This window comes from Rhinolophus hipposideros (assembly GCF_964194185.1).
Source record: "Rhinolophus hipposideros genome assembly, chromosome: 25".
Lineage (NCBI taxonomy): Eukaryota > Metazoa > Chordata > Mammalia > Chiroptera > Rhinolophidae > Rhinolophus > Rhinolophus hipposideros.
This window is the reverse complement of record NC_138071.1, coordinates 13479816-13506771: the sequence shown is the minus strand read 5'-3', so window position 1 is coordinate 13506771 and position 26956 is coordinate 13479816. Positions and strand designations below refer to the sequence as shown.

The following is a 26956-nucleotide window of genomic DNA, read 5'->3' as shown; positions in this document are numbered from 1 at the left end:
GACCAGCCAAGCCTCTGCGACAGGCCGCACTTTATTTGGAGTTTTCCACCTAAGCGGCTCCCAGCTGAGCCGCATGACATGTGCAAAAGTCCCCCGAGAAAGCTGGGCCTCGCAGTGTGTAAAAAAGGCCCCCCATGGGGCAGAGCTGTGCAACCATAAAAAAAGAGAGAGAGAGAGAGAAATCCGTCCCCCAGGAAGCCTGGCTGGGATGTACATCGCCCGGGCCAGGCCAGCGGCCAGTGCTGCCACTGGTTCTGGGTCCTTTTCTCCTCCGATTGTGCTTCTTGGCCAAGTCCTTAACAGTCTGGGGTTGTGGCCACCAGAGGGCCAGACGCCGTCCTCAGGGCAAGGAGGCCTGGCCAGCCGTGCGGTTGAAGGGTGCCCTCTCTCACACACACAGACACCCCCAAACATGTGTTCCCCCACTGGGCTCATCCCCACCAGAAAACAGGGCTTCCCTGACCCCCTGAACCCCCAGCCTGCCCTCATGTCACGTTGGGGGGGGAGGGACACTCCCCTGAGACAGACAACCCTTGGGGGCATGGCAGTGCCGTTCATTTCACACCCCAAGGCCGGGTTTGTGGGGGCTCCTTGTGTGCATGTGCATCTGGGTGTGGCCCATGTGTGTGTGTATGTGAGTGTGTGTTTGGCCAGAGGTGGGGGCCGAGGCTGGGGGAGGCACTTCTGGGATTCAGGGCACGTTGACTTTGAAGGGGCTTCCGGGGACACTTTCGTCGCCCCACTTGACGATGAGGATATAGTCCCCTTTCTCCTTGACGGTGTAGGTGACGTTGTATACCCGGTTGCCCATGTGCTTCACGTACACCTCTTCACAGGGGGTCTTGGGCCCATGCACACCCACCATCATCATGTTGGTGCCTGGAGAGGGAGGCAGCAAGGGTGGGCTCACACCAGGGCCCCCACCCACAGCAGGCCCGCGCCCCTTCCCGCTCCGGCCCGCTTGCCCGCCCCCTCTCTCCCCGCAGCATGCCTGCTTTGCTGCAGTCCACGGTGAAGGAGTTCTTCTGGCCCACGAAGGCCTGCGACAGCCCGGGGCCCCGCGTCACCACCTTGCTGGCATCCGAGGAGAACTTGGGGATGGAGCTGTAGCTGGAGCCCCGGCTGGAGGATGACTTGGTCACTGTCTCCACCAGAACTGTGGAGGTTTCATGAAGGCTGTGGCCTCCAGACAGCCGGGGACCTGAGGGCAGAGAGGGACGGCCGTGAGCCAGATCAAAAGCCCGCCCTTTGACAGACCCCTGGGCTGCACTCCTTCACCTAGCGGCAACACCCCATTCCAGACGAGCCCCAGTGACGCCCCCGGGCAGGTGTCCCCGAGGTCTGGGCCTCTGCTGCCTCTGCCCCTCAGCCTTCTGGGCTCTGTCACAAACTCGAGTCACAGGCTAAGAGTCTTGCTTTAAAAAGGAACACATATCCAATGAATCCTTCAGGAAGCTTCCAAGAGGAAAGCTTGCTAACAATTTAGTGAGCTCTTTCTTTTTGGAAGCAAGAAATGTGGGAAGCCAGGAAGGCAGAATGTTAAGCTCACGCTTGGGGAGCCACCATAGGGAAGTGATGGACGACAAAGAGGAAGGATTTGAAAAATGATTCTACACGAATCCACATGTAGAATCTGGGAAATGGTGTGCTGTGTAAAGTTAGGTCCATCTTATTCCTGGTAACTTGACCGTGATGTTTGGGGCATACTGTGACCCGGATGAGAGTGGTCACTGGAGCCACCCAGGTTGGGATGGACTGCAGGTTGGTTTGAAGAGACCTTCCCCTACCCAGGGTACTCACCTGTGACTTTGGCCTTGAAGGGACTGCCCACGATGTGCTGGGGACCGCCATACTTAATGGCAATGAGGTAGTTTCCAGGGGCCATGGGAGTGTAAGTGACCACGTGGCCCTCAGGACACTCCCGACAGTCCAGCTGCACCTTGGAGGGGCCATCAATGGTGACAGACAAAGCCCCCGAGCCTGCGTTCAGGGTGTTGACGATGAACTCGGATGACACGCCTGGGGGCCAGAAGTAGAAAGGCTGTAGGCAGGAAAGGCTTGGGGCCCAGCGCTGGCATGGCCATGCCTCGGGCTTCCAGAGCAGACCTCTGCGAGGACTCAGGGCCCTTTGGCAGCGCCCCTCCTCTGGGGCTGGGCAGTATGGGACCAGACTGAGCACCCCGATATCCACCCTTCCTTCCCAGCCCTAGGCGCTCACCGGTAGTGCCTCCCTCGAGCCCAGGACCATAGGCTGACACCAAGCCAGGGTCCCCAGCCTGGCTCTGCTCCCCAACACGGATCTTGAAGGGACTGCCAGGGATGTGGGAAGCATTGAACTTGACATCAATCGAGTGGACGCCATTCTCGTGGGGGATGAAACGGATGGTGTGCTTGTCTGCGGGGAAGAGGGTTGGTGGGTGAGGCTTTATCTCTCCCCTCCCTTTCCCAGAAGATTCTAGCCCAGCAGGGGTGGCAGGGCCAGCTCACCGCTGTCCAGCTCGGAGACGTAGCACTCCTCCACCGCCCCCGAGGGCGTGTGCACCCTGGCGTCGATCACGCCCCGCGCGCCATTCAGCTGCACTGCAAAGGACGCTGGCTGGTTCACCTTGAGCCCCGTCTCCTGCAGAGACCGCAGAGGACGGGTGCTCAGATTCCTGGGAGGGTCTGGAGCGCTCCTCTCTGCAGCCCAGCACTGCTCACACTGTCCCCCGCTGTCCCCCAGTCCGTGAGGCTCCTACCTCCCATCCCCAGCCTTGGGGAGGCTCTCACCAAGGCCATGGTGGGAGGTGCGGATGGGGTCTGTGGCCTTAGCATCTACTGCTGGGGGTGGAGCCCCCTGGCTGTGCTGGGCACGGTGGAGGAAGTGACATGATGTGCCCTGTCCTGGCTGAGGGGGTAAAGCCAGCTGTGACGTGGACCTGATGGCAGAGAAGCCAGTGCTAAGGCAGGTGCGGTGTGGACTCTGATGAGGAAACGGAAGTGGCCTGGGCGGGCCTGGGAGGCCGCCCCAGGGGGGTGGGCTAATGGGGAGGCTCCCGGAGAGGCGAAGATGAGCGGAGAGGCGAAGATGAGCGTGGGGGTGGGGCATGGAGCCCAGTCTGGGGGGGTAATAAGGAGAGGCACGGGGCTCCTGAGGCTGATAAGATACCCTGAGCGCAGACAGAAGGCGGCATGGAGCCCCGTGATACAGACACTGGGAGCGAGAGAACATCTGGCCAATCCAAGGTCACCGCTACGCCCCTGGCCACATCAGCCTGCCATCCTTGACTTCTGCCCACCTCTCAGGGCAGCAGAGGGGTCCCAACCCTGGACACACACCTGGAGGCTGGTGACAGTAAGGCGGCGAGCGTCATCTGACAGGGAGGCCACGGGCACCACAAAGGGGCTGTCTGGGATGTGCTCGTCGTTGAACTTGATGGAGACCTCATAGTCACCTGGGGAGGGGAGGCCAGTCAGCACAGGCCCCAGGATCGGGGGTGGCAGGGGAGCGACCACCCCCACCCCAGCCTCATCCCAGGACAGGCTCCTTGGGTCAGGGCTCAGCTCTAAAGACAGACACACATTCCCAGGGGTGTGGGTGGAAGATGGGGCAGAGAGCAGGGGTGCAGGAGAAGAGTCAGTTCTGCAGCCCCAACCATCTCCTGCCTGGCTGGTGAGGAGAAATCCCATCTGGAAGGTCAGGCAAGCCCACTGCCCATCCCCACGCGGACACCCACCTGGTTCCTGGACAACGTAGGAGACCCCGCAGGAGCCATCTTTGCGGTCTTCAAATGCAATCTCTGCCTTGCTGGGACCCTCCACGGCAATAGATAGGCCCCCGGCACCTGCTTCTCGGGTCCAGATGCTGAACTCAGCTGGAGACAGGCAAGGGGGGGTGGCCCTTTAGTACCATCAACTGTCCTGCTGGCCGCCCTGCCCCCACCCCCTCCTGGCCACCTGCCCCTCACCTGGCACGCCAGCCACACCTCGCTCCAGGCCAGTGCCTCCTGCCCGCACCTTATGGGCTCCACCTTCACCCAGTGGCCCCACGGTGAACTGAAAGGGGCTGCCAGGCACGTGCTGGCCGCGGTACTTGACAGTGACCGTATGGGGTCCCATCTCCTGGGGCACAAAGCGCACACTGTATGCGCTGTCCTCCCCCTCGACGATCTCGGCAGCTTCTATCTTGCCCGATGGGCTGGTCACCTGTGCGGTCATGTCCTGAGAGCTGGCCTCACCTGCAGGGCGTGGGGATTGTCACTCCACGGCTCAGACCAGCCCCGAGTGGCTGACTGCACCCTCTCCATCCTGTCCCAGCCGCCCTGTGACGACCCCAGCCCAGCCCTGCTCACCCTCCTGCTGCCGGGTGATGCTGCCAAAGGAGCCCAGGCGTTCCCGGCCCAAGAAGTCCCCAAAGACCGCGGGGAAGGGGTCTCCGCCGACCTGGGTGGACTCCTCCACCCGCACCTCGCGCTTGGTCTCCCCGCCCCGTGTCTTGCTGATCTCTGTGCGCTCTGTGCGAGTGTACGTGTGGCTGCTGCGTGTGAAGGTGCGTGTCAGGCGCTCCTGAGCTGACACCATCTGGAACCAGTTCCCTGTGGGAGACACACCGCCAGGGAGACGCGGGAGGTGAGAAATGAGGAAGCAGGACAGAGACCCCTTAGGGCAGGTTCTGGGCTCATGGGCGCCCCCCACCTCGCTGCCCTGCCCAGGCTCTTCCTGGCTCATACCTGGGATCTTGAGGTTAAGGTCGCAGGTGCTGCCGATGGTGGCGATGGAAGGCGCCTGCCTGCGCCGGGTGATGCTTTCCTTCATGCGGCCCTCACCGGTAACCTTCACCGTGAAGGGGCTTCCTGTAGGGGCAGAAAGGGCAGGGCAGGTGGCTCAGACCACCCGCCTTCAGCCTCCCGGCCTCTCCCCGCCCAGCTGCAGCCCAGAGCCTTACCTGGCACGTGCTTGTCGGCAAACTTGATGTTGATGATGTAGGTGCCGGGCTCAGTGGGGCAGTAGGTGACTTTGCATGTGCCGTCCTCCATGTCTTCACAGTTGATGTCCACCTTGCTAGGGCCTTCAATACTCAGCCCCAGGCCCCCATAACCTGGCGGGAAACAAGAGACATGTCTTAGTCCCGCCACCTGCTCCCCTCGGCCCTCCCCTCCCAAACTGCAGGCTCCCTCTGCAATGGGCACCCAAGGTGTGTAGTAACCACTAAGGGAAAGATGGCTCCGTGGGAGAAGGATTGAGCCTGGCACTGACTCCGAGGGCAAAGGACAGGCAGTCTGGAAAATTCCCTAAGGTAGGCCGCTTGGGTTCCAGCCCACGAGGGAGAGACAAACTCAGGACAGCCGAGCCTTCCCTTAAACATGACAGAACTGACATGAGGACATTCTCTTTCCCCTAAATGGACTCTAGAATGTGAATCCCCATAGACACTGGGCCAGGAAGTTCAGGGAGGAGAGGGTGGCCAAGGAGGTACCGGGCAGGGAAGAAGGACCCGTCCTCACTGCGGAAAGGAGGGGTCTCTGGGGAGAAGCACCTGCGTTACGAGTGTCCACGATGAACTCTGCCACCTGGAAGGTGTGTCCCTCGGAGAGGCCCTTGCCCCAGACCCGCACTTTGCTAGCGTCCCCAATCTCCGACGGCCCCACCAGGATCTTGAAGGGGCTGTTGGTGACATGCTTGCCACTCTTGCGCACGCTCACCACATGCTCCCCAACCTCCTTGGGGGTGAAAGAGATGCCTGCGGAGAGGTGGGGGGTCAGGCAAGGAGCCCGGGGCCTGGTAGAGCAGCCTTCCCAGCTCATCGGGCCTCCCTCTCCCTGAGGCCCCGCCCTGTGAGCCGGCTCTCACCAATGTGCCGGTTGGGCAGGCGCTTCAGCAGGCAGGGCTCCTCGTTGCCCGAGGGGGCACGGATGCTGGCAGTCAGCAGGCTCAGGTCACTCTCGGTGATCTTCAGGGACACGTCCGTGGAGGTCCCTACATTTAGCTGTGATGTCCTCATGGAGTCATCGCCTGGTGGGGGAGTTGGGGTGTCAGGCAGTGGTGACGCCAGGCAGGCCCTGCCCTCCTGGGGCTCAGGAGACCTCCTGGCAGATCCCACTGACTCAACAGACACGGGGAACTGCTCAGAGAGGCCCAAGGCTCTGGAGAGCACAGTCGTCATTCACACGTTGGCTGTCACAGATTATGGGTGGACCCAGCACCCCAACTGCCCTGGGGAGGCCTGGGTCCTGAATGGGTGAAATCCCTGATCTGGGTGTTTAATCCTGAGTCACACGGTTTCGTGGAAACAAAACACTACACTGGACCCTACCACACAGACCCTTCACTCTCTCTGTGTGGCTCTGATCTAGTTGCTTAGCCTCTCTGAGCCTACCACATTTCTCATCTATTGAAGGGCTTATCAATACCCTCACCTCACAAGCGTTATTTCAAGGGCTGAATGAGGTGATGTGTTTCAAAGCATGGGGGTTGGCTGTTTCTCACCTGCTGTAGAGAATAGAGTGTTCCTTACATTTGTCCCAAAGTGATCTCTTCCACCCTGAGGCCCCCGTGCCTTGAACATGCTGGGCTTGCATGTCTGTGTGTGCGGGGCGTGTGTCACAGGCTGTACGTGCCCACATGTCCCCACCTGTGATCTTGGCTGTGAAGGGGCTCCCTGGGATGTGCTTGTCATCAAAGCGCACGATGATGCTATAGTCTCCAGGCGCTGTGGGGAGGTAGGACACGGTGCAGGTGCCATCCTTGTTGTCCTTGCAGGTAATCTCCGCCTTGGATGGGCCCTCCACAGCCAGAGACAGACCCCCTGTAGGTGGAGGGAAGGCTGAGATGAGAGGTCCTGTCCTCACCCCTGCACCTGGCTGGCCCCCCACCCCAGACCCCTGCCTGCAGCTCCCCTCACCTTCCCCAGCATCCTTGGTGACAATGGTGAAGGTGGCCGGCTTGTTGACCATGCCATGGCTCAGGCCTGGCCCGTAGGCACTGACATGGCGGCTGTTGATGGCATCCACATAGAACTGCAGGGGGCTCCCTGGAGGTGGACGGAGCAGGGGGCTGGGTCAGTAGTGAGGACAGGGGTTGCCGGAGCCCACCTCTGTCCCCAGCACCATCCAGTGGCCTCCCTGCCAAGCCTGACATCTCTGCCACAGGGACCTGACTGGGCAAGTCTGCCTCCCAGCAGACCATCAGCCTCCCCAGGGCCTCACAGGATGTCTGCACACAGCAGGCACTCAATAGATGTTTATTGAAAGAAGGCAGGCAAGAACGAAGTTGCCTGGGCTTCTCTCAGTCAGTCCAGCCCAGCCCAGCCCAGCCCAGCCCACAACTCACCGGGGATGTGGTTGCCATCATACTTGATCCCCATCTGGTGCAAGCCTTTCTCAGTGGGCGCGTATCTCACTGTGATGGTGCCGTCCTTGTTGTCGGTGATATTGGGCCGGGCAGTCTTCCCAGAGGGCATCCGCACCTCCCCTGCCAAGCAGACCCAGTTACGCGGGGCATGCCAGCTTCTCCCTCCACGCCCCCCACGCTATCCCCATTCCGGCGTGGCTCTGCTTCCACCCTGAGGTGAGGCACCAGCCTAGAGCAGTGGGATGGAAACTGAACTGGGAGACAGCAGGCTTGAGTCGGAGTTCCAGCTCTGCTCAACTTGCCGCATGACCTTGGGTAGCTCACTTCCCCTCTCTGGGCCCCTGTCCCATCCCTAAGACCAGCTGGATCTGGATGAAGGGCCCCTCATGCCTCAGAGCCCCAGGGCAGTACCTGTGAGCTCCCCTTTCTGCACGGTGAAGGGGATAACCAGGTTGAAGGGCCTCAGCATGGACTCCATTGGCTCCACGGGCACTACTGGCTCCTCTGTGGCCTGTGGTAGGTGAGAGGGAACAGTCATTGGTTAGGAAAGACCGGGTAGCTTGGCCTGAGCCATGACTGAAGTCAGAAAAAGTGAGGCAAGAACAAGATGGTTAATGGTGAAACCAGAGCAACAGGAGAGAGACGTCAGCTGCAAGAGAAGAGGTGCTGTGCCCAGCTCAGGGAGCCCTTTGCCTAGCCTGCTCCCTGCCTGCTCCCCGCGATGGCCCCAAACCATGCCCAGCCCTGGCTGCTGAGGAATAGAACAAAGAACTGAAGGGAGAGGAGGAAGAGGAGGAGGGCAAGGGCTGGCCCAGTGGGAGGTGGCAGTACCCAGCGTGGGGAGTAGGTGCTGGGCCGATGCAGCTGCAGGACGTCAGCGGGCTCCTCCACACGGGGCGCAGGGTCACACGCCTGGGGGCAAGGCACGAGCTCAGGGTATGGCGGGCCAGCACACCAGTGTGAGTGACCAGACGCTGACTCATGGAATGACCCCAGGACCTGAAGTCCTGGGCTGCCCAGGGGGCAGGATGGGTACCTTGGGTGCTTTAGCCTCTGGAGGGCTTCATCTTCCTGCAGAGCCACCTTGGGGAGATGTATGGGGACAGGGGGCCCGAGGGTCAGAGAGAAACATGGCAAGTTCCTCCGAGAGAGCTGAGCCCTGCCCGAGGAGCCCGACGCAGAGCTGCGCTCACCTCCCAGGTGGGGAGGCAGCGGGAAAAGCAAAGGCTTGGCCGTGGAAGACTCTGGGCCCAGAATCGTTCAGACGTAGGGGCACAGGTCCTGGGATTCCTTGCTGTTGCTAAGAGGGCCCGACCCACAGCCCTCTGGCCCCGCTTCGGCCGTGGCACTTACCAGCACGTGGAAAGGGCTGTTGGGGATGTGCTCGCCTCCAAAGCGGATGGTGATGATGTACTTTCCCGGCTCGGGGGCCGTGTAGTAGATGTCAAAGGTGCCGTCGTGGTTCTCCACCACGTCCACGTCGAGCTCTGCGCCGTCAGGTGTGGACACCGTGCACGTCACCTTCCCCTTGCCGGCTGCCTTGGCGTCTACTGTGATCACTGTCTCCTCCCCGATCTGGATGCGGGGGCCCAGGCAGGCACCTTCCACACACAGAGTCCTGTCAGGATCTGTGGGGAATGTGCAGCCCCTCCGTTCCCAGCCACCCCCCACCTCAGCCTACAGCAGGAAGAGAAGAGACAGGGCACTCACCCAGGCCGTGGCCTCCAATGGACACTGAAAGAGAGATGAGTGTCAGGCCATGCAGCGCTCAGGAGGAGTGGGGTGGGGGCGGGGGGGAAGGGCAGGCGCGCGAACCCCTGGGGACTGGGCCAGGGAGCTGGGAGAGCTATGAGGGGTGCTGGACAGTAAGTATGGCCAGAGGAAGCGGGTCGGTGCCCACCTGTCACGAGGCACTTGCTGGCATCCCCAGTCGGCAGGGCATGGATGCGGAAGGGTGAGTAGGGGATCTCGTCACCGCCATACTTGATGGTAATGGTATAGCGGCCACTCATGTCTGGCAGGTAGGACACAGTGTACGTGCCATCCCCGTTGTCCCGGATGTTGGCCTTCTTGGGCTTACCCTCGGGGTCCTGGGGGAGAAGCAGAGGTCAAGGCCTGCCTGTGCCCAGAGCCTGACTGGGAAGTAGGCTGAGCATGGACTCACCAGGATCTGGACGGTGAGCAAGCCCTCCCCTGCATCCCGGGCATCGATGGTGAACTCCACAGGCAGGCTGGCAGGGATGCCGGAGGCGTTGAGGCCAGGGCCACTGGCCCGCACCTTGCTGGCATCGTGGGCTGGAAGCACCTTGATCTTGAAGGGGCTTGAGGGGCAGAAGGGATGGACAGTTGGCTGGGGGTTGTGGGGGCAGGTCCCGTCTCATTTGGGGCCTGGAGTCTTCCCCAAACATGAGCAGGAGAATTGCCTCCAGAGGGCAGGGAGGAGGGACTAGTTCTCAGGAGTCAGATCACATCCTGAGTCCTGGGGGAGGCTCCGCCCTTGACAGAGCCTGAGCTTTCCTTCCTCATCCCAGGGAAGATGCTGTGGTTTGTTTCAAGAGGCGCGGGGGGTTAGAGGCTGTCCTCTCCATCCTCCTGCCTTTTCCCACGGCGCTAATGTTGTGGCTACATGGTGGGAAAGCCCAGCTTGAGGAGAGACCCTGAGGCTGTGCTGCCTCCAAAACAGAGACGGGCAGGGAGCCCTGAGGAAGAGTAGGATGGGGCACTCCCAGGGCCTGGCAGTGGCTTGCAGGTGTGGCCCTGGCAGGAACGCCCCAGAGCTCAGCACGGCACGGGCGCTCGAAGCTCGTCCTCACCTGCGTGGCACCTCTTGGTCGGCATACTTGACGGCTACCGTGTAGGGCCCATCAGTGGCCGGGGTGTAGTGGACAGTGTGGGTGCCATCTCCATTGTCACGCACCTCAACAGGCTCGGCCACACCTGGGCAAGGCGAGCTGGGTCAGCAGAGCCTCTGGCACCCATCCCGCCTCCCGCCATCCTGCCCCAGACATTCCATACCTGTGGGGCCCAGTACAGCCACCTGCAGTGGGGCTCGGCCAGCTTGACTGCAGTCCACTGTGAAGGTCTGGGGTACCCGGGCCCTGACACCGGCCCCCAGCCCTGGTCCCGAGCACTTCACCTTCCCAGGGTCTACCACGTCCTTCACGGGCACCCGGAACGGACTCCCTGGGAGGAAAAAGGAAATCAGCCCCTGCCCACCTGCCAGGAGGGTCTCTGACTCTGAGAAACCAGGAGGAAGCCTTCTCTGCCTTAGAAATGGCCCTGAGAGGCTAGACCAAAATGTGCAAATGCTAAGGTACTTGCTAAGAAAATGTAAACAAGGAGAAATAACCTGGGCTGCAGACTGAAGCTGGGTAAAGATGGGGGGTGGGGATTAGGGTAAATGTCGAGCAGCTTGGCCTGCAGGAGAGCAGGAGTTCTTGGCTTTACAGACAGAGAGAGGGCACAAGGCTGTCACTGAGCCAGTGACAGTGACTGGAACTGTGTCTGAGTTACAGAACCCATGAGGTCTGGTTCTCCAGGCAAAGACCTGGGATGCATTGGGCCTCTGGGAATGAACTGAAGATGTGGTCCCACCAACAGCACCCACCAGCCTGCCTCCTGGCCACGGCCTCAGTACCCATGACTGCCCGCTCTGCATCCCCCCTGTTGGCTGGGCTTGTGGCCATCCTGTCCTAGGGATGAATCTGCATATTCAACTCCCTTCCAGTTTCCCTCCCACCGAGCGGGCATCCTGCTGCCCTGGGGGGGGGACCCCACTCTGCACACCTGGAATGGGCCGCCCCCCGAAGGTGATGTTGACATCGTAGTCTCCAGGGGTGAAGGGGACGTACTCCACTGTGCAGCTACCATCCTTGTTGTCCTTGCAGGACATCTTGGCTTCTGAGGGGCCCTCGATGGCTAGGCCTAGGCCCCCAGTGCCAGCTCCCCTGCAAGAGGACACCCCCATCAGCTCTGTTAGGACCAGAGAGTGGGGACAGAGGAGCAAGACGGGGAGCAGAGCAAGCTGCTGGGTCCCCGACTGAGCCAGCACACTGGGAGGTTTGCTCCTGGTTGCCCTTGATGGGGAATGGGGACTTGAGGCACCCACAGAGGACAAAGGGGGCAAGTGGTTGAGACCAGGGTGGCTACCACATCAGGGTGCACGTTAGGAAAGGGGGAGGATACCTGGTCTCCACAGTGAAGCGGTTGGCTTTGTTGACCAAGCCACTCTCCAGGCCTGGCCCAAAGGCCCGGACGCGGGTGGGGTCACAGCCCTCGGTCACGCCCACGCGGAAGGGGCTCTTGGGCACCGCTACCTCATCATACAGCACCTCCACCAAGTGCACACCTGCAAGACGCCACAGGAGCAGGTTAGCGTATGCGGCCACGCAATGCTGGGATGAGACCCCCCGCCCCCCCGCAGCCCGGCTCCTCACCCTCCTCGTAGGCTGTGTACTGCACTCGGTAGGTACCATCCCCGTTGTCCGTCACATAGGTGTCCGTTTTAGCGCCCGAGGGGTTGAGCACTCGAGCGCTCACGTGGTTCCCACCCGTGGCTGTTAGGGATCTTGCGTCCACAGTGAACTCAGTAGTCACCTCACGCAGGACGCCTGGGTCCGAGGAGAGGAGAGCTCAGTGTGGGTTGGGGGCAGCTTCCTACAGTAGCTCATCCCCGCCTCCCTTCCCAACGCCCAGGCTGCTCCTTCCCAGAGCCTGGCCACCCTCTGCCCCTTATGAGCTCCAGGCCCCGTCTCCCACAGCCCCTGCCTTTACTCCCTTCACCATAGGTGACATTCTGTTCACATCAGTCAGCCCAGCAGGCTGTGTGCCCCACAAGGGCAGGTCTTGGTCTTATATCCTTCTGCACTCCCACCCTCACGCCTAGCTCAGGGCTTGCCCCCAGCAGATGGTAACTCATATTTACTGAACTGAGCTGAACCGTCTCTTCTGACTCTTGTCATCTCTACCCCAAAGCATCCCTCTGTATACTCTAGAGCAGGGTTCTTAGCTTGTTCAGATCAGGGTGCCCTTAAGCTGATGAAAATTCAGGATTTCCCCAGAAAAATGCCCAAAGGCAAGATGCAATTTTGCCACAAGAGCAGAGGCAAAGCTCCATGCCCTGCCCTTGCCCTTAGCTCCTTCCTGGGGTGTCTGAGCCCTAAGGACTCCGGGGCTGCCCCGAAGCCCCCCTTTACCTCACGTGGGCACCCTAAGCCCTCAGCCCTGCTTCCCTCCCTCCTGCTCACTCCTCTGGCTCCCTGACTGGCGAGTTGACAGGCTCCTGGCTCCTTCTATCTCACTCACCGTGTGGCTCCACACCAGGTCCAAAGACCTTGATTCCACTGGTGTCGACAGCAGGCTGCACGTGGACTCGGGTGGGGAACTTGGGTACGGGGTGCCCGCCATACTTGATAGTGATAGTGTAGGTGCCAGGGAAGGCGGGGCTGTAGGTGATGTGGTAGGTGCCGTCGGCATTGTTGTGGATCAGCACCTCGGCCTTGACGCCAGCGTCGGACAGGATCTCAATGGTCAGTTCAGCCTCCCCGGCCTCCGAGCAGTCCACAGTGAAGGTGGCTGCCTCGCCAGCCTTGCCACGCTCCAGGCCCGGCCCACTGGCTCGCACCTTGCTTGGGTCAAACACGGGCCGGATGGTGGCCTTGAAGGGTGAGCCGGGAATGTGGGCTTCAGCGAATAGGATGTTGATGGTATACTCTCCCGGCTCGGTAGGCAGGTAGCTGACAGCACACGAGCCATCACCATTATCCTGGCACTCAATCTTGGCTTCACAGGGGCCCTCCACTGTCAGCCCCAGGCCGCCGGTGCCAGCCCCCTTGGTGTCGATGGAGAAGGGTGCTGGGGTACCCACCAGCCCACCCTTGAGTCCAGGGCCATAAGCGCAAACCTAGAGGGAGAAGCAGATATGTGGGCTCCCTACACCAGGCCCCTCCTTGCCTAGCCTTCAAGGCTTCCCACCCGGCTAAGCTCCTTCATCAGTAGCTGCTACTATAGACTGAGCTGCTACAGACTGTGAGGAAACAGAGGCAGAAAGAGTCAATCATTTGTCCCAGTTCGTGGATCTGGGACTCAAATCCAGGTCTGATCCAAGGTTGGCTCTTAAGGCAGGTCCTGGGATGGGGAATTGCCTGGGCACTGGGTCCTTGGCTATGCCCGCTCCAGGACATCAGGCCCTCTGGCCTCTGCCCCTGTGTCTCATCCATCTTCCCTACAAGCCCCCAACTCCCAGCTCCCACCAGCCCCTATCTCCTCACCTTAGAGGGGTCAGGGGGCAGGACACCCTCCACCGTGAAGGGGCTGCCAGGTATCGGGTGACCATCGTAGGTGATGTCCACTTTGTAGGGCCCCTCCTCGGGGGGCATGTAGCGTACGGCCTGGACTTCAGCTCCAGCCCCGGGTTCCAGCTTGCAGGGGATGGGCCGTCGGGAGGGTGAGGTCATCCGCACGTCCAGCTGGCCCTGACCGCCAGCCCCTCGTGTGTTCACGGAGAATGCCTGTTCTTGCCCTACAGCCACCTCTGCACAGAGGGCAAGAGACGCTGTGAGCAGAGACTCCAGCCCACCCCCAACACCCTCACTCCCAGAGCAGCTCTTGCCCCACTTACTGCTGTTGAGCCCTTGAACTTTGACTTTGCTGAGGTCCAGCGGAGGTGCCACATTCACCACAAAGGGGCTCTTGGGGACGGGGTCTCCGCCATAGGTCACTGTCACTGCCATGTTACCCTGTTGGGTACAACAAGAGGTCAGAACTAGTGGCATAGACACAACCTGGCAACGTCTCTTTGGCCGGCAGATGGGGACTAAAGGCTCAGAGATCCACATCGAGCGAGAAAGGGAGGCAGGAAAGGGGCCAAGATCCAGAAATGACCCTGAGCGTGGAGGAAGGGGACCCAGCATCCTGTCAGCCAGGAGGGGCGGGGCCTGGGCAGGACGGGGCATACCTGCTGGACGGCCGTGTACTTGACGGTGTAGGAATAGTCGTGGTTGTCGATGATTTCAAAGTCCCGCACGGCCTCACCCTTGGCAGCGCCAGCAAACTGCACATCCAGCTTGGCCTTGCCCGCTCCCTTGGTCAGCACCGTGAAGTGAGTGGGCTTCCCAACTTCCACACCTGGGGAGCCACCCCAACATGGTGGTGAGGGCCTGGCGGCCACCTCGCCCAACCCCCACCAGCCTTGCCCGGGCCTTGCCCAGACACCCACCTGTGCGGTTCAGCCCAGGGCCCTCGGCCTTGACCTTGCTGGCATCATGGGACGGGTCCACCTTAATGTGGAAGGGGCTGGCAGGGATCTCCTGGATGAAGGAAAGGCTTGGTCAAGGTGGACCAGGGCGGCTTCTGAAAAAGCCCCCTTTTCTTTCCTCCGAGGCTCACTGCTCACGCACAGGAAGTGCCCAGTCGATGGCTGTGGACTCCTTTCCCCCACCCCCCGATGACAGCATCTCAAGCTGCCGGCTTAGACTTGGGGGCAGGGGTGCAGGTGACGGCCAAAAGCGGAGGGTGGGATACCTGGTTGGCAAACAGCACCATGATGGTGTAGCGGCCGGCCCCTGGCGGTGTGTACTTGACTGTGAAGGTGTCATTGTCATTCTTGATGATGTCAAAGTCAATGTCAGCCTCTGCGGGGCCCACCACACCGGGGGCGCACTTGATGCCAATGCTCACGTCGCCTGAGGAGGTAGGCACGAGGCCATGAGGGGGACCAAACGACCTCCCCCACCCGACCAGTCCCACAGAGCTCCACTGTGTCCCACAGAGTCCCACAGAGTACAGCCACTGGCCCAGATACCACCCAGGCCCCACCCTCCCACCCACGCCCCACCTCACGCCCACACCCCACCCTCACGCCCACGCCTCGTCTGGACGCACCTTGCCCCGCCTCACTGCAGTCCACAGTGAAGTAGGTGGGCTCGTTGGCCTTGAGGCCCGTCTTCTCCACACCAGGGCCGTACACCTTCACCCGCTCGGGGTGACTGCCCTCTCCCACGTTTACCTGTGGGGAGGGGTCGATGCTCAGCACACTGCACCTCCCCCGAGGCTCATCTTCTTCCCCAGGATTACCCGTCCCAGCCTTAGCGGGACCCTCTTAGCCTCTAGGAGGGGGCTTGGAGGTGGGGAGTGGTGATGAGGGTCCAGGGACAGCCAACATCTCCTGCCTGGGGCTCCACACATCTTCTGGGGCCACTGGTTTATAGGCAGGGGCAGGGCGAGGTAGACGTACCCGGAAGGGGCTCTTGGGCACGTTGACACCTCCCCAGGAGACGATGATGGTGTGCTTAATGGGCTTGGTGGGCACATAGGAGCAGCGGAAGGTGCCGTCGCCATTGGGAATGACTTTGATGTCAATGGGGCAGCCGTCAGAGTCCTGTGGGCATCACCAAGCAAGTTCTTAGAGGGCTCAGGCTTCCTCAGAGGACCGGCACGCTCTGGGGGCCTCGGGCCGGCGCTCCTTCTTACCCACCATCACAGGCTCCTTCCCCACCCAGATTTCAGGCCATGTGAGCCTAGGGCCATGTGCTCTGGTGGCCAGAGAGCACCCTAGGAGCCAGGAGACCAAGCTCTAGGCCATCTGCGTGGCCTGGTCTCCCAGCCTACATCTGAAATGTGTTGGCAGGGGAGAGGCCGGATTAAATCAAGGTTCCTAAAATTGAATAATGAACCTTTTAAAGAAGAATTACCCTTCTAGACCCAAGACTACGTTGATTAAATTCTAGGAGTCAATAGAGACAAGTTTGAGAAACTAACTTGCGAAACTAATGTCTTACTTAATCAAATCATCTTTTAATTGCAGGTTATTACTATGAAAATAGGTTTTTGATAAAGTATGTTTTTAAGATTATCAGTAAGAAAACACAGAATTTAAAATTTTCCGTAGTTCTTATGGACCCATGAAAATCAGTCCTGTGATTCCTGGAGGCGCCTGCCTCTTACCTGCCCCCACCGTCCCAGGGTCCCTGCCCAGGGCAGTGAGGGGCAGTAAGATTGGGCAATGTCCCACCTGGGCATAGAGCTTCAGGTCTCCCTTGCCAGCTGCACGGGCATCAATGGTGAACTCTGCGGGCTTGTCCACAATGCAGCCAGTGGGCTCGAGGCCAGGTCCAAAGGCCTTCACCTGAGTAGGGGCAAGAGAGGAGCGCTGGGTTAGAGACTGGAGACCTGGAGGAGGGTCCACTCGTGCCACCCCAGGCTGGTGTGCAGGAGCTGGGACCTCACCTTGTCAGGGAAGCAGTCAGGGGGGGCTGGCTGGATGTGGGCAATGAAGGGCGAGTCTCGGATGTCCTCGTCGTCACAGATGACATGCACCGCATACTCCCCAGGCTCCGTGGGCCAGTACCGCACGTCGCAGGAGCCATCCCCTTTATCATCACACTCGATCTTGGCCTGCGAGGGTCCCTCGATGGAAAAGCCTACGTGCAAGGTGGGCAGGGTCAGAGGGCACTAGAGGCAGCTCAGACACCCCGCCACTCCCCCAGCCTCCCCACCCCAGTTGCCCCCATGTCCTATCTCCTTGTCTCATCCCAACATGCGCTAACATTCCCACCTCTGGTCCCCAGTCACCCCTCGATGTCCCTCTCTCGTACCACTCCCCAGCATTCCCTCTTGCTGCCACCCAGCCACTTACCCAGTGTCCCCACCTCCGTGCCAATGGCCTCCACCACAAAGTCGGCTGACTTGCCCACCTGGCCAGTTTCCAAACCAGGACCCCAGGCCCGTACCTTCTGTGCTCCCGCCTCTGGGCTCACCTGTACCTCAAAGGGGCTGGGCGAAGAGAGAGCCAGTGTCAATGCTAGGAAGGGGTACCCCTCCTCTCTTCCCTCAGAGTCTCCAGCAGCTGGCTCCCTCCTCCCACCCTGTGAGGGCCCAGTCAGGAAGGCAGGGGGCACATGGTGCTTACCTACGGGGGATGGCATAACCGCCCCAGGTGATGGTCACCACATACTTTCCAGGCACCACGGGGTAGTACTCGCACTCGAACACACCGTCCCCAGCCTCCCGCACCTTCACCGGCTCCTCTGTGCCCTCTGAGGAGATGCGGGAAGAGGGAATCAACAGCGTGTGAGTCCCAGCTCCTCAGTGCCCTCAGGGAGCCCTGGGAACCCAGGCCCAGCCTGAGGGCAGTGCTACATGGGCAAAGCGGCACCTCAGGGCCGGGACCACATGTCATCCCTGTACATTACAGCCCAGGGTAGCATCTCGGGCAGAGAGCACCATTCTCAGCTTGCAGACTGGAAACTGAGGCAGAGTAGAGATGGTGTGCCTGAGGTCCCACCATGCCTCTGGTCAGTGTCCCTTTGGAGTCTTTCCAGGGGCCGTCGTGCTGACCGTCATGGCTCTCAGGGAGTCTTAAGCACTGGCCACATTCCTCCCTGCTCCCCCAGCCCCACCACCTCCACCCCCGCCACCCTGACCCCCATCTCCTACCCTGGGCTCTGGCACTCACTTGGTCCCTTGACTGTGACCTTGAGCTCCCCACTGCCAGCACCCTTGGTGAACACCTTGAAGTCAGCCACCTCTTTCACACGCACACCCTTGGGCTGCAGTCCCCGCCCAGAGGCTCGGCAGACATTGGGGTTACAGGCTGGAGGGTGATGGGGAGAGAAGAGGGCAGGTTGGGGACGCTGAGGGGTCCTGGACAGAGCCTCAGCCCCTCCCCACTCACCCCCCCACCTCACTGTGCAGTCCTCCTGACCCCCTCACAATTCTCCCCCATGCTCCCTGTTGTCCCCAACACAACTGGGGCTTCTGGGAGCAATCATATTGACCAGGGAGCCAGGCACAGGCCCCCATCGGGCTCATTACCAGAATCCCCTCCTGCTGGGCTCTCAGAGGCAGAGCCTGGATACACAGTGGGGCAAAGAGAGATAGGGAAGGGCCCTGCACCTTGCCCAAAGCCATCCACCCAGAGACATCTGAGCAGCTTTAGGAACTAAGTCCTGCCCACGACGTTCAGCAACACCATTAAATAAGACATATTCCATATTACATGAAGCCTGTCACAGATCACAGGCAATGCGTGGAAATCCGCCTGCCACAGAACACTGCCAGTGGCCATGAACCAGACCTTGCTCAAGAATGGTGACCTCAGGCTGCTACAGAACACATAAAATGACGTAGAACCCACAGAGTGCCACAAAACGGGCAATGGCATGTGATCCAGGCCCTCCATGAAACCCAGGCAGATGTGCCTCAGAACATAGGCAGTGGTGTGGAACCTAGGGCCTGGCACACAATGCCATGGAGGTGGGCTGATTCCATACCGCTTGGGTCACACCACATAGCACAGGGAAGGCCAGTCGGCTATGGCCATGCCTGGCCCCACCAGTGCTAGAGGTACCACCTGAGGGCCTGGTGTATGGTGCTCACCATACATGCCCCTACCTTGTGGCCCTGTTGCTTCCCCCTCAACCCTTCCATGGTGGCACCTGTCTGTGGTCCTCTGACCCTCCTTGGGGATAGGGGGTAGAGAGATGATCAGGATGAGATCTCTCCAGAGCCCCACTCCCTGGCTGTTCCTTCTGCTCATCCGAGGCCTTCAGCTTGCTCTGCACCCACCCCTGGATTTAGTGCTTCATTTCCCATAAATCCCCAGACCCGGAATTTGGTGGTAATTCTCTCTGTGTCCTGGCCTCGGTGGGGATGGTGAAGGGCCTTTACCTTCTGCCACATGGACGGGGAAAGGACTGCGGGTGATGGGGGCACCCGCGAAGGCCACGTGCACTGTGTGAGGCCCCTCCATCACAGGCCTGTATGTGCAGCGGAACGTGCTGTCACCCTTGTCCTCCAGAGCCACCTCCACTGTGTCCCGCCGGCCCTGCGGGTCCACAATCACCACGGCAACGTCACCAGTGCCGGCTCCTGCCAAGGACAAAGGCCGTCAGCCCCCACTCTGGACACACACCGCTGCTCAGGGCTCCCTCACCGAGATCACCCACCCTGTGGCTGGGACCTCGCCCCAGTCCCCCATCCACACCCCCAGGCACAGTCAGGGGCCACCTGCCTGACAGCCCCGAGGCCTGTCCTTACCCGCAGTGTAGATGTCAAAGTAGGTGGGTTTGTTGGCCACATTGCCCATGGGCTCCAGGCCAGGGCCACGGGCTGACACCTTGTTGGCATCCCCCAGCGCCATGCCCACATTCACCTCAAAGGGGCTGCGTTCAATGTTCTGGCCAGCAAAGAGCACGGTCACCTGGAGGTTAGGGGTCAAAGGTTAGAGTCTAGGAGAGAGCAGAGCCAAGGAGAGTGAGAGGTAGGCGGCTGGTGCCCTGGGGTGGGGTGTGAGCTGAGAAGGGGGTCCACGCAGCCAGAGCCTCGTGGGGAGATACCTTGTGCAACCCAGCGACCTTGGGCACGTAGGAGACGGCGTAGGTACGGTCCTTGTCGTTATTGGGAACCACCTTGGCCTATGAGGGAGGGAAAAGATGGGAGGTCACAGTGGTATATCCCCTCCTGGCCCCATAGAGCCTGGTGGCCCCATGGCGAAGCACAGCCGTGATGCTGGCAGCCGTGTCCAGGCCATTCCCATTGTTCCTGTGTCACACTAATCCTCCTGTCCCCATAGTCTCTCCATACCTCCTCTGTGTGGCCTTCGGGGTCCTCAATGTAGACCAGCACCTCGCCCACGCCGGCATCCGCAGTCTGCACGGTGAAGTGGGCGGGCTGCAGCACGGTGTTGCCCTGGGGCTCGATGCCTGAGGGGCAGAGGCAGAGGCACATTACTTAGGGACAGCCGTTCTAGCAGGCACCCAGCTGCCCGGGGATGGGGGCTCAACACATACCAGGCCCATAGGCGATCGCTTTCTTGGGGTTCAGTTGCTTAGAGCGCACAGGGGCACCAGGTTTGAGCTTGGCCTTGGGGAACTGGGACAGGTAGGTCATGACGGAATGCTCATCCACGTTGGGGTCCACAATCTCCTCGGGGGCAATCACCTACCATGGGAAGGAGTGCAGTTACAGGGTGCCCTCCTCACCTAGCAACCCCAGTTCTTACCCACATCCTGACCAGGAATCCTTCTAGACCCGCCTGCCACCCTTGGCCCTCTTACCCTTATCCTCTGCCCTCACCCCAACTGTGAGTGTACCTGGGGCACCCCGAGCCAGTCGTCCGCCTGCTGCATGGCCTCCCGGGCGTTCTCCACAGGCTGGTTGGGATCCCAGGCCGCCCAGTCGGGGCACAGGCCTGCAGAGATGTGGGGACAGGATGATTAGGGGGAAGCAGTTAGCCAGAGGCAGAGCATGTGCTCATCTCACACCCTCATGGGCTGTGGGTTCACAGCCAGGTCCCTGCTGACCCCGACATTCTGGCCCATCAGCTGGGATGCCCATTGCTGCTTAGAGGCAGGCAGCCCTCCTAGCACCAACAATGAGGCCTTTCTGTCCTGGCTGACGCAGCCTGGCACCAGCCCTGCCAGCCAGCCTCCCAGGCCCCAGTGCAGACCCTGAGCACCAAACCCTAAACAGCAAACCCCTGGGAGGGCACCCCTCCCGGGCCTCTCCACCTCATTCCAGTTGCCTCCGGGTGGACAGAGGAGGTCAGAGTCCACGTTCCACATATGCCTCTGGCCCATCCCCTAGAAGGCACCTCACGGCTGCTCCCAAACACTTCCCACATCAGCCTTAGGGCATAAGACACCCTCTCCTTCCTAACTGCCTACTTGGGGAAACTGAGGCATTGAAGGGCATGTTGGGAGAGGATGAGTTCTACTCTATGGCCACCCACAACCCAGCTCTTCTCAAAGAAGGGATGCTAAGGCAGCCCCAGATCACTCCTGTGAAGGGGTGCAGGGGTTAGGGGGTGCTTGGTCTAGGCTAGACCCGGAGGAGAGGGGCGATGCTCACTGGCGGGGAGGGGGCCATCTCAAAGGCTGGAATCCATGAGTGGCCGGAACAGCTGAGCTCATTGCTGGCAGCCGCACCAGCTGTGGGCAATGGCTCAGCAGCTGGGAATGCTTCCCAGGCTGCCGGTGCCCTCACCTCCCATCCCCTGCTCCCCAGTTGACCCCAGGCTGGGGGAGGATTCTCCCAAGGGGCCCTGGCTCCCCAGTGGCAGCGTTGACCGACCCAGGAGGAAGAAGCCCTATTTTCTAGGAGAGGAGGCAGGGTTCCAGCTGTGGTGCCTCCGTCTTCTTACGAACCCTAAGCTGCCTCTGCCTGACCAGGCCAGGCCTGGGTCACAGGCCACTGGGCAGTGCCACTCCAGCCTCAGCCCTCAACATCCTGGGCCCCACCTCCTTCTCAAAGTGGTTCCAGGGTCTCACGAAGAAGAGCGTTCTCTGAGTCTAACTCCTGACCTTCTTGCTACCAGTCCCACATTTCCTTTCTCTCAGCTCGGCAGAAACGGTACCCATGTGGCAAAGCAGGAAGTTCGTGGAGCAGGGAGTCGAGGCTTTGGGCTCTAGATCAATTCTGCCACCCAGATGAACCGTGTGATGTTGGACAAGTCACTAGCCCTCTGGACCTCAGTGTCCTGGTCTGGAAAAGGAGGGGTTCTACACCTCTTCCTGCTGCTGCAGGATCAGGAAGGGCCTGACTCCAGCAGTGATTCTCAGCTGGGGAAGGTGGTCCTGATCCGCCAGCTCTGAGGCAGGCATTCTGACCACCACAGCCCTCAGTCCCCGCAGCCCAGCAGGGTCCCAGCTCTCCTTCCAAGCTAAGGGACCCATGTGTGCCAGCTGGCCCACTCACCAGGGGCACAGTTGTCCACCAGGGCGCCCAGAGCCTTGCCGTCCTGCCAGTCGCGGTTGAAGTTGGTGATGGGCAGCTGGGGCACCTTGTTCTGGATCCAGCCGAGCAGACGCTGCTTGGGTGTCTGCTTTCGGGCGTCTTCATCATCCTCGTCTTCCCACATGGGCATGGAGATGGAGTAGTGCAGGATCAGCGTCCAGATGAGGCCCAGGATCAGCTTCAGGTTCCCATCCACAATGGCCTTGCTGTCTGCAGAGCAGAGGGAACAAGGTGGGCTCAGGAGGGCCCCACCTTCTACTGCCCAGGCCCCGCTGCCCCCAGGCGCCCTCCCTCCCCAGCAGCCTACTTCTGGAACCTACCGCCTTCTCAGCCTACCAAATTCTCTCCCTCCTGAAGGCCCTGCCCAGAAGTCAGTCCTTTCCGGGATCCCTCCCTTCTCCCTTCAGAATGAGGCTGCATCCCAATGTCTCCCCACCGCAGGGACTCTCACCTCTATCACAGCACTGGAGTGGCTCTCCTTATTGGGTTATAGGTATCCATGCAATTATCTGGTATGTAAGCCTCTTGGGGGCAGACACTATTTTGTTGTGTCTCATTTTTTAAGTTTTGTTGAGGTATGCTTTACATACCACGAATTGCACATATTAGAGTACAACTGGATGCGGTTTGACAATATGTAGGTATCCATACAGCCATTGTCTTAAGATAATAAACGTATCCTCCCCACCCCACCCCGTGCAAAGTTTCCTAGCATGTACCTTTTTGTGATCCATCCTCCTAACCGTCCTTGTCCCCCTTTTCCAGGCAACAACTGATCTGCTCTCCATCACTATGGATTAGTTTGTGTATTCTAGAGTTTTATACACATGGAATCGTACCGTACGCATTCTTTTTTGTCTGGCTTCTTTCACTCTAGACCCTGTACTTTATTTTTCTACACTCAGAGCCCAGAACTTAGTAGGGTCTCGATAAACACTGAGCGAATGAATGAATACTTAAAAAACTGAAGTTAGAGAGGAGTAGGACCCACCTGGTTTCAGCCAAATTCTACTCTGAAGGCCATAAAAGGCTTTAGGAACAAAGTTTCTGGGAGGAGGGAAGGGGTACAGACATGCTCTGTTAAGGCTTGGAAATCATATGTTAAAATACTGGGGGCCAGTGGGATTTCACAGGAGCCAGGGAAAATGTCATTATGTGGACTCAAGTCTCAGATGCTGAGACTCTCGACTCATCCCCTCCTTTGAGGAATAGGATGGACCAGAACTCTTTCCCCAAGATTTTGGGAGCCTAGTTCCCCTTTAACAGCCAGAAAGAAATATCCAGGAGCAGGGGGTGTCCTAGAGTATATAGATCTTTGGAAACCAGCTTATTTGTAAATATGCAGGCCTAAAACCCATCGGCTTCCCAGAGCAGTTTTTAGGAGGTTGGGAGGGGGTGGAAGACTCAGTCCTGTTTACCGGTGTTGCCAGAGAGATGGGAAAGGGTGGGGCTGGAGGCACCCCTTACACATTTTTTCCTGCCCCCCTCTGGATCTTGGGGGACAGCCTCAGGGGACCAAGGGCCTGGGAAATCCCAGCGTCCCCTACCCCACCCCCACCTGTCCCCAAGAGGGAGAATCTCAACTTCTCTTCCCTCTGGCCCAGGACTCTGGCCCCCTTGACTCCCCCACCCTTTCACTGATTCATCCTTCCTTCCCCAGCAGCTCCCCAGCCCTCCCCCGCTCCCCCTGGCTCCACTGCAGCACAATGGTTTGGCAGCTTTCAGATTCCATGACACACTCACTGCCGGCCTCCCGGTACTTCAGTGCATTCCCTCTCAAACACACAGGCCCACAGCACACACATTCGCAGTCTTGACACCCAGGGTCCCACAGCCTCTCCCAACCCTGACAGCCTCCAATCTCCATGCTGACAGAAGTGCTTCTAGCCAACTGGAGCCAGATCCCCAGGAGGGAGGCCTGGAGGCTGCTGGGGTTGGGGGATGGGGGCGTGTTTGGGGAGGTCATTCATATTTGCTGCAGGAAGAGGTTTCTCCCCAGCAACTGGCCCTGGGCCAGACAGCAAGTGGTCCACTGCGGCTTGGGGCAGGGGAGGGTGGGCCTAGATTCCCACTTTGGGAGCAGTGACCTTCCTTTCCCTTTCCCCCTTGGAGGCCAGGCAGAAGGGAGGGGAGCTCAGCTCAAGCAAGCCTTCCTCTCTTGTACCCCACCGAGCCACCAGTTCTTCGCCTGCCAGGGGGTACCCCCAAAGGGGCGGGAAGAGCCCAACAGCCACTGCCTGAGGCTGCCCCAGGCCCCAAGTGGAGGGGGAGGAGAGAGGGCTGGGCGAGGGAGGGGCTGGGACAGCTGCTGCCCCCTCCAGCCCCTCCCTCGGCTGTTGGCTCAAGGAGAAGGAATAGCAACTGGGGAACAGCTGCGGGACAGTGCTGCCTCATAGGTCTCTTTGTTTGGAGGGGCTGGGGGGGGCTGAGGTGGGGGGAGTGGGGTAAGAAGGGCACACAGCTCCTCCAACCCAGGCAGAGTACCCCCTTCTTCAGGTGGACTTCTCAGCTCCCAGCTCCCACACCACTCCTAGAGAAGGATGTGGGGAGTCTTTCTGACTCTTCTCCCAGGTGCCCAGACACTCCATTTCAGTCTAGAGACAATGCCTAGAGGAGGCCCCCTGGACGTCCCGTTCCAATCACTTATGGGAACCGAGGGCACTAGAGGAAGGAGGATGCCAGCCCTGGTGGGGACCCCGCTACGTCTCCTCAAGCTTGGGAAGCTCCTTCTGCCTGGGCTCCCTCCCCTCCAACCTCAGCCTCAGGCCCAGCAGCAGAATTGCTGACAGCTTATCTCATCACCGGGAGTGAGCCACTTGGCCCAAATGGGGAATGGTTCCCTTCCTTTCGGCGGGAACCGAGGCACTTCCCTCCCCACCCCAAACCAGCTTTTGCTTCTTCCCCCTCTACTCTGAGCCGGCCCCTCCACAGTTGAGCCAAGGGGCTGGAGCCAGGCACCACCATGGGGGAGGGGAGAGGTGCGCACAGGAAGGATGAGGCCTGGAGAGGGGCTAGCCGCCCCACAACCCAGAGGGGAGGGGAAAGCAGAGAGCAGCTTCCTATAAAGATATGCTGAGGCCCCAGGCTGTCCCCTGGAGACCCCACCTGGGACAGCCAGTCCTGTCCGTCAAATCCCAGCGTGCAGGGGGGTGACAGACCAAGGGCAGACTCCCCTCAGACCCCCGCCAACACACACACACTCTCAATAGCCCTCAGCCCCACTACACACCCCAGGGCCCCTCCCCCACTCCTGTCCTCAGGCTTGTCCTTCTGGAAAGCTCAGAGACATCTGCTGTGTCACGGAGGTAGGGCTATTTCCAGGCCAGAGCGGGTGGGGTGGGAGGGCAGTATTGGGGCAGGAGGGGGTAAGGCCTAGAGAGGGGACTGGACAGGGCAAAGGGCCCCCGACTGACCTCAGCTGCTAAATCAGGAGGCCTAGAGATGCCCTGAGGGAGAGTTGGGGGTGGACAGACATTCAATTATCCGGAATAGACTCTGGGGCAGTCTGGCAGGAGAGGCATCTGACCCTAAGTTAAACCCCTCTCCTGAGGCCTTGGGGTGAACCCTTCAAGGGACACTTTCCTGTAAATCACAGCTGGACTCTTTAAGAGCTCACCACAGGGGTACACAGGAGTAGGGGGTCTGGCCCAGGCCACCAGCCTGCAGAGAGGACGGCAGAGCTAAGAGGGGAGGGGCCGCCTTTGGCCACTCAGAGTCCAACCTTGGCCTCTGGTTCCCAAGCCTAGAGTCTCCCCACCCCCACCAAGCACAGACACACCTTCCAAATCTGGTTACACTGAATGACTTCCTCCCTTCTACAGGCCTTCCCCTCCCTCCCCTCGGCCCCGAGCGTTAGTTGCAGCCAATCCCAGCTTAGGGGGTGGGCTGGGGCCGGGCCGGGCCTGGACGTGCGGAGACCCCTCCCTGGCACGCTGAGCCCGAGGAGGGCTAGCGGGGGTTAAGGCTCCCGCGCTCACTCAGTGCCTTTTTAGGTTTCTGAGGCTGGGCTCTGCTTGCCCCTGCCCCCGGGCCTGAACCCAGCTGCTTAACACATGCGGGCCACCGGCTCTCCGTCTGCCCCGGAGCCCCGGGATCGTCAGTGGTTGGGACCTGCCTCCAGCCCGCTCCTCCCGGTGGAGCTGCTGCAAGGCTGGGAAGCCTTTGCTTTGTTTGAGGGAAGACGCCCCCAGGAATCAGTAATGGGTACTGGCCCTGTCCTCTCAAGTATGGCTGGGGTTGCCCGATGGCAAGCAGGCGCACGAAGAGTAGAGAGGCGGGTCGGTGGGAGCGGTGGGAGAAGGCTGAAGCTGGGGACTCCGGACCCTCCGGGTAGCTCCCCATCCCCCACGGCCCGCCGCTGAGCAGAGAGGGGCGTGAAGGCAGGGCCGTGTGGCCAGTCGGTGGTGGCGGCAGAGCCGGGCTTCCCTCCCCGTGTCAGGGGGCTGCTCTCCGCCCTCGCAGCTCCCCGCACCCACCGGCACCTGTGTCCCGTCCCCACGGGCCAGCCCGTCCTCGGGGCACTCCCCTGCCCGCACTGACCTATGGACACGAGTTTGATGTGCTCGCGCTCGAGGAACTCGAGGGCCACGGACACGTTCTCCAGCTTCATCTGGCGGAAGTTGGGGCGCGGGTGGAACTTGCGGTACATGCGCTTCTGGCTGAGCACCTCGAGCAGAGCGATGAGGCGCAGGCCGTCGCTGAGGTCGCGCTGCAGGTCGGTCAGGCGCTTGCCCACGCACTTGAGGTGCTCGTTGCACCAGCGCGTGAATGTGTTCTGCTGGATCTTCTTCCACGGAGCGTCCTCCGCCAGGTCCTTCTCCGTGGACGGCATGTCGTCCGCCTCGTCGCCCAGGCCGAGGCCCGCGGGCTCCGAGTAGCCGCTGTTGTTCATCAT

The 26956-nt window shown here is 60.4% G+C and overlaps 1 protein-coding gene across 1 annotated transcript; it reads right to left on the bottom strand.

Moving 5' to 3' along the window:
• FLNC (filamin C) lies at positions 1-26956 on the bottom strand (the record flags this gene model as incomplete). Its single annotated transcript, XM_081038123.1, has 48 exons — positions 1-879; positions 992-1201; positions 1801-2019; positions 2219-2395; positions 2488-2620; positions 3319-3434; positions 3717-3854; positions 3948-4217; positions 4332-4574; positions 4710-4832; positions 4925-5077; positions 5516-5719; positions 5830-5991; positions 6611-6784; positions 6881-7009; positions 7309-7449; positions 7741-7840; positions 8161-8241; positions 8683-8930; positions 9040-9063; positions 9230-9419; positions 9494-9650; positions 10143-10266; positions 10345-10512; positions 11116-11276; positions 11515-11677; positions 11766-11939; positions 12634-13231; positions 13599-13861; positions 13949-14066; positions 14285-14454; positions 14546-14636; positions 14851-15011; positions 15211-15334; positions 15563-15706; positions 16340-16453; positions 16555-16748; positions 16964-17100; positions 17237-17363; positions 17783-17920; positions 18997-19197; positions 19366-19528; positions 19665-19742; positions 19912-20030; positions 20118-20268; positions 20421-20518; positions 22024-22272; positions 26602-26956. The coding sequence occupies 48 exons, from the start codon at positions 26954-26956 to the stop codon at positions 692-694; spliced, it is 8163 nt and encodes a 2720-aa protein (XP_080894249.1). The 3' UTR covers positions 1-691.